Below are 7,315 nucleotides of genomic sequence, written 5' to 3' on the forward strand. Positions count from 1 at the left end.
TCATTTACAAACGCATAGCGTGGGTTTTAGTGCCAGCAGTGGCGGTAACTGCTCCGACGCTCATAAGAATTCTATGAGTATTGGAACAGTTACCGTCGCTGCTGGTGCTAAAATCCACGCTATGCTTTCGTAAAAGAGGGGGTAAATTTGCTGATGACACAAAGTTGTTCAATCGTAAGAGGTTTGTGAAAAATTGCAAGAGGACTGGGACTGGGAGACCAGCAATCAAAATGGCAGATGACTAATTTGAGCAAGTGCAAAGTGATTCATTTGGGAAAGAGGAATCTGAATTATAGCTACGTGATGCAGGGTTCCACATTAGGAGTCAATGCGCAGGAAAAGGATCTAGGTATCATTGTTGAGAATACATTGAAATCCAGTGGCGGCCAAGAAAGCAAATAGGAATTATCAGGAAAGGAATGGAAAACAAAGATGAAAATGTTATAATACCTTTGTATCGCTCTACGGTTCGGCTGTCAATTAGAACTGGACAGATACCAGACGATTGGAAGATAGCAAACGTCACGCCAATTTTCAAAAAAGGATCAAGAGGAGACCTGTGAATCTTACGTCTGTCCCTGGAAAGATGGTTGAAGCACTGATTAAAGATAGCATGGTCCGGCACTTGGATACATATGACCTGATGAGAGCCAGTCAACGTTGCTTCAGGAAAGGGAAATCACGTTTGACGAATTTACTTCAATTTTTTGAGACCGTGAACAAACAAATTGATAGTGGAGAACCGGTGGACATAATATACTTGGACTTCCAGAAAGTGTTTGACAAAGTTCCACATGAAAGACTTCTCAGGAAACTACAAAGCCATGGAATAGAGGGAGATATATTAAGATGGATAGGCAAATGGCTGGAGAACAGAAAGCAGAGAATGGGCATAAATGGGAAGTTCTCAGACTGGGAGAAAGTGACCAGCAGTGTGATCCAGGGCTTGGCACTTGGGCCCATCTTATTTAATATTTTCATCAATGACCTAGAAGAAGGAACATCCAGTGAGATCATCAAGTTTGCAGACAACACAAAGCTTTGCCGGACAATCAGATCACAGAAGGATAGCAAGGAACTCCCGAGTGACTTGTGTCAGTTAGAGAAATGGGCGGAGAAATGGCAGATGAAGTTTAATGTGGAAAAGTGCAAAATAATGCATTTAGGCAGAAAGAACAAGGAACACGAGTATAGAATGTCAGGTGCAACTCTGGTTAAGAGCGAACAAGAAAAGGACCTGGGTATACTGATAGATAGGACCCTGAAATCGTTGGTACAATGTGCGGCAGCGGCAAAGAAAGCAATCACGAGTAGATCGGGGAAAGTTATAATGCCGCTTTATAGAGCAATGGTCAGACCACACTTGGAATACTGTGTCCAACATTGGTCTCCCAACCTAAAGGAGGACATAAAACTGCTGGAGAGGGTGCAGAGACGAGCAACGAAGATAATAAAAGGCATGGAGAACTTGGAATACGAGGAACGACTTAAGAGACTGGGATTGTTCTCCCTTGAGAAAAGGAGACTGCGAGGGGATATGATCGAGACTTTCAAAATTCTGAAAGGAATCGACAAAATAGAGCAGGGAAAAAAATTATTTACAATGTCCAATGTGACACGGACAAGAGGACATGGACTGAAGCTAAGGGGGGACAAATCCAGGACAAATATCAGGAAGTTCTGCTTCACGCAATGAGTGGTGGATACCTGGAATGCTCTCCCAGAGGAGGTTATTGCAGAATCCACCGTTCTAGGATTTAAAAGCAAACTAGATGCACATCTCCTTATGAGAGGCATAGAGGGATAGGGGTGACTAAAATTACGCCAGGTGTACACCTGGCTGGGCCTCCACATGTGCAGATCGCCGGACTTGATGGACCGACGGTCTGATCCGGAGATGGCAGTTCTTATGTTCAAATACTGTGTGCAATTCTGGTCAACGCTATCTCAAAAAAGAAATAGTGGAAATAGAAAAGGTACAGAGAAGGGCAACAATGATATAAAAGAGATGGGTCAACTTCCCTATGAGGAAAGGCTAAAACAGCTATGGCTTTTCAGCTTGGAGAAGAGACAGCTCAGGAGTGATATGACAGAGGTCTATAAAATATTGCGTGGAATGGAAAGGGTGGATGTGAATTGCTTGTTTACTTTTTCCAAGAATACTAGGACTAGGGGATATGTAACAAAGCTATTAAGTAGCAGATTAAAAACAAATGGAGACATATTGCATACGAATGATAACATGTTACCTTTGTCTTATAAATCTATCATACTACATTCATCAAACCCAGATATCTCGTTACCAACATCATTAAAAAAAAAAATTTTCATTCTATGATTGCGATAGCCATTCATCATAGTATATGTAATTGGAAAGATAATTCTAGGCTTAACTTTCTTGAATGGTGGAATCATCTGTTTGTTATCAGGAAATATGAAGAAATATTAACACTCAAGCAAAATAATATTGCTAGTTTTACTCGAACATGGGCTCTTCTTGATGAGTATTGTAAGTAATGATAACACTGACTGACTATTATGTTTTGTGAATATGCAGCTTAATTTAATGTAGTACTATTTCACTGTAATGTTTTAATTGTTCATTTTTGTATTTGAAAAATTTAATAAAATATTATAAAAACACAAAATAAACAAACTGGAGAATATATTTCTTCACAAAATTTTTAGTTAAACTCTGGAATTCTTTGCTGAAAAATTTGGTGAAATCAGTTAGCTTGGCATGGTTTAAAAAAGGTTTGGATAATTTCCTAAAAATTGGGAAATCCACTGCTTATTCCAAGGAAAAACAGCATAAAATCTATTTTACTATTTGGGATCTAGACAGGAACTTGGGACCTGGGTTGGCCACTGTTGGAAACGGGATGCTGGGCTTGATGGCCCTTTGGTCTGTCCCAGTATGGCAATTCTTATGTTCTTAAACAGGCAGAATCTTCAGGGTTGGTAAATGTTTTGATTTTATCATATTTCTTAAAAGATTGCCTCAAATTGTCATCATTAATATGGTTAAGTCACTGAGACCAAGATACAGTCCTCCCAACAGAGCAGATGTTGCAGGAAAATTGATAGATAAACAGGTCTAGAAGGTAAAATTTTTAACCTAAGCCTTAACGGGTGGAGTAATGTCCATATTGACCCTGTTGTACGTGCTTGTGTAACAAAAAAAAGGAAACATACACATACAGCAGAATATTTCTAGGATAGTAGAAGCAAAAGCTATAATAAAATGTGAACAAAAATTCAAATGTCTGGTATGCAGTTTAGTCACAGACAATGCTGCAAATGTATCCAAGATAAGAAGAAATTTAGAAGAGCATACAAAGCTAACAACATATGGTTGCAGTGCTCATTTGCTGCACCTCCTAACCAAAGATTTCAGTGCCCCAGAAATAAAGACTAATGTCATTGAAATTGCTAACTAGTTCCATAACAATTATTTTGAAGCAGCAGCTCTGAAAAGAATGGGTGGAACCAAGCTAACGCTCCCACAAGATGTTCGATAGAACTCTGTACTGACCTATTCTAATGACAGTTTATGAACAAAATCAAGAGAAAATAGATGGCACTGTTATGGGCAAAATCCACAACATTGGGATTAAGAGAAATATCGGAGATATGCTGAGAATCTTGAAACCTATTTCTGAAGCTTTAAACAAAAACAGAAAAATGGCTGTTTTATTGTTGATGCTGTTGAAATTTGGAAGGAAGTGAGTGAGCACTTAAAAACAGAATTGCACAATGACAATTAAATTACAAGCAGTAAAAAAAAACAAATGGGACAAGCACTGTCTCCATTTCATTTTCTTGTAAATATTATCAAGTACCACAGTCAAACCTTAATTGCTGAAGAAGAGGACTTGGCTATATGAGTATCCAGGAATTATCCATCTGTAATGTCAACTATAATAAACTTCAGAGCTAAGGAAGAATCATTCAAGAAATATGTTTGCTGATAATGTTTTAAAGAAAACCATGCAAAATCAGAAGAAAAATCTCCACCGCAGGTCAACAGAAAATACCACAACAGGAGAAAGAGACCAAACCCAACAATGGTGTATACAAGGATTAATTTATTAGGTAGTAAAAAGGACTCGACATGATCATGTTTTGGCCAAAAGGCCTGAATCAGAAGTCTAAAAACAATAAGAACAAATACACATACAAATATTTAAATGAATAAATAAAATAAAAAGGTTTAAAATGATCAAACAAATGAGACATTGATTTATAAACATAAAACCATGCAAAAGAAATAGATTTAAAGATATACATATAAAATGTGTATAAAAATAAATATAAAATAGACATTAATGAATAAGCCCATAATTGGAATAGCTTTCTCCATAACTTTATAAATCTAAAAGAATGCAAGACTGAATATCTAATATAAAACAAAATATATAATATAGAAACAGTAATATGTAATGAGGAGCAACATTACCAATGATATAGGATTTATGAAAATCAAAATGGTACTTGAGAATACAAATACCTATAAAAACTGAATAAATAAATACTGTATATAAAAAATTAAGAAAGAAAAAAGAAGAAAACATAAAACAATTTGAAAACACTTGAAACGACTGTTACAGCCAATGGAAGTATGTAGGGAGAGCTGCTGGTGGCCTTTGAAGAGATAGAGGGCTAGATGCACAAAAAAGTCTATCATAAAGATCGTCACTAGACTGGTTTAGCGACTGATCGTTTCTGCCAACCCAATGCACAAATCGGCTCAATACGTGGTTTTCCACATGATCGCTCATTCTCCGATTCTGGCAAGCAAATGAGGGTATTAATATTAAAATCAGCCATCCGACTGATGCCCTAACTTTGCATGCCAGAATTGGTTTGGGAAATCCATCCGTGAAAAGCCAATAGATCAGGTCTGCCTGGGGTTTTTTCTTTTTTTTTTCTATGGGCACAGATGTTGTGCCCATTAAAAAAAAAATGACCTGCCCCCCCCCCCCCCCCCCCCCAAATCCAGGTACCAAAAAAGACAGGAGCGATGCCCACTCTCCCCGCCAAAATCACCACCCCGACAGCCCCCTCAATGACCCCTCCCATGACCCCGGTATTAAAAGAGGCAGGAGGGATGTCCTCTCCCTATTGCCAAAGCAACCTCACCCCATCCCCCTGAATCGTCCCCTCCCCTCCCAACAAAAGAAAAATTGGCAGGAGGGATAATCATTGCCTTCTGCCACCGGATGCTCCCCCCACTTCGAACCTCCCCCGTACTTGTTCAGAAGTTGAAAGCAAGAGGAATGCTCAGTCCCTCCTGCTTCGAGGACCGCCACTCCAAAATAGCAGGCCTTCTTCTTTCCATTACATCATGCCAAGGCAACCCCACCCCAGGCCATCCCCCTGAATCGTCCCCTCCCAACAAAAGAAAAATTGGCAGGAGGGATAACCACTGCCTTCTGCCACCGGATGCTCCCCCACTCCAAAATAGCAGGCCTTCTTCTTTCCATTGCTTCTTGCATCATGGGGAGGGGCCTAAGACACTGATTGGCTCAGATGTCTAAGCCTTAGGTCCCTCCCCATGCATCACATGATGCAGCAGGAAGACCCACAATTTTGGAGTGGCTGTCCTTGGAGCAGGAGGGACCGAGAATCCCTCCTGCTCTCAACTTCTGAACAGGTATGGGGGAGGTTTGGGAGTGGGAGAGGGCCGAGGGAGCATCCGGTGGCAGGAGGGAGTAGGCATCCCTCCTGCTAATTTTCATTGGCACAGGGGTCGCAGTTGCAGGAGGGAGTGGACATCCCTCCTGCCAATTTTTGATGGTGCGGGAGAGGGATTCCCAGTGCCGGTTCTTGGGGGAAGGGGGGCGTTGAGGAGGGCCAACATGGCATTTTTTTTAATCAGGGAGGATATTGTGCATGTGTAACACACACACACAATACCTGTGCCATTAAAAATAAAAAGCCCCAACAGCTTTGGTGCTTCCCCTGTCATTCAGCTGTTAGGGCTTCTCCAAACCGGCTACAGTCCTGAGCAGCAAAGCCCTCTTCCCTCAAGTCCTGAAGTGGCAGAAGCAGGTGGTGGTCCAGAGACCGGAACCCCATCGATCGATCGCTCCCTCTCCTTTCCTTCCCGGAAGCGTAGTTGGTCAGCAGGAGGCAGCCTCAAAACAAGTTACTTGCAGCCAGCCCAAACAGGGCCTTTCCTCTGACACATCGACATGGAAAGGGTAGTGAGAGAACCGGTTAACTGAGATTCTACTGTATAATAAGAGGAAAGGGCATGGGGACTTGTATACCGCCTTTTTGTGGCTTTTGGCATTCAAGGCCGACATTCAAGGCCGGTGGGCACTGGAGGATTAAATGACTTGACCAGGGTCACAAGGAGCAGCACTGGGATTTGATCTCATAACCTCTGGATGAAGAGGCAGCCGCTCTGCCAGTGAGTCAATGCTAGGTATATAAGATATCGCTAGCTTCCATACTCTGTAAGTCACTCAGTAAACACTAAAACTTGAGTATGTTTGTCAGAGGATCTAAAGGCTATCAATGTTGCTCTAACACGCGGCCCACCTACGCCACCTCCGCACCTTTCGTCGTCGGATTTTTTTCTCCTCCGAATGCTCCATAGTCTTTGCGCTGTCCACTTCCATACACTCGACGTCCGAAGAGACTCTGCTGGGCATACTCTCGGTACACAGTTCCCCCCACACTCGGGAACTGCTCACTCGTGTGCCGGAAACGGCGGAAAAAAGAAAGAGGTAAGGCTCGTCACTTCCGCTATACACAACAGCAACCGGCTTCCGTTCCACGTGACAAGAAGCTAGCAGCATTAATGACCGCCTTCTTTTGTCGTCATAGCCACGCCCTAAAGACGTACTTCGGTTGAGACTGCCTTAGTTATTATAAGCGTGTACGCTCTACATTAGTTTAAGGCGTAGTTCAGTGCGCAAGCTTTGGTGAAGGGAAGGATAGGGATGCGAGCTTCGTGTGCTTAGGTCGGCTTTTCCTAAAGACGTTATCGGCTTGGTTAGAAGAACGTAAACTGTGGCTTATAGCAGAACATGAAGCGACAGAAGTCATAGTAGGATTATGGTTATGGCTAGACTTCATTCGATTGATTTCATGTTTTGTTTTAACTACACTTCAATAAAAGACTTATATTCCCTAGCTGGTTGAGACGTCTTCAGTGCCTTTTTTTGCTACTTTCTCAGTAATTCGAGGCTTTGTTTCTTCTTTTTTGTTCTCTAGACCAGTGTTCTTCAACCTTTTTACACCCGTGGCCCGGCAGAAAAAAAAGAATTATTTTGTGGACCGGCAAACTACTAGGACTAAAATT

The 7,315-nt window shown here is 41.6% G+C and overlaps 1 protein-coding gene across 1 annotated transcript in view; it reads right to left on the reverse strand.

The window, feature by feature from the left end:
- Positions 1 to 6,745, reverse strand: part of DDX21 (DExD-box helicase 21) — a 157,272-nt gene extending 150,527 nt beyond the window's left edge. Inside the window, exon 1 of the mRNA XM_033941918.1 lies at positions 6,567 to 6,745. Coding sequence (XP_033797809.1) covers positions 6,567 to 6,662 — 96 coding nt within the window. The 5' untranslated portion in view covers positions 6,663 to 6,745. The remainder of the gene's footprint in view (positions 1 to 6,566) is intronic.
- Between the last annotated feature and the right edge of the window lie 570 nt (positions 6,746 to 7,315).

The sequence above is a fragment of the Geotrypetes seraphini genome, chromosome 4 (genome assembly GCF_902459505.1).
Source record: "Geotrypetes seraphini chromosome 4, aGeoSer1.1, whole genome shotgun sequence".
Classification (NCBI taxonomy): domain Eukaryota; kingdom Metazoa; phylum Chordata; class Amphibia; order Gymnophiona; family Dermophiidae; genus Geotrypetes; species Geotrypetes seraphini.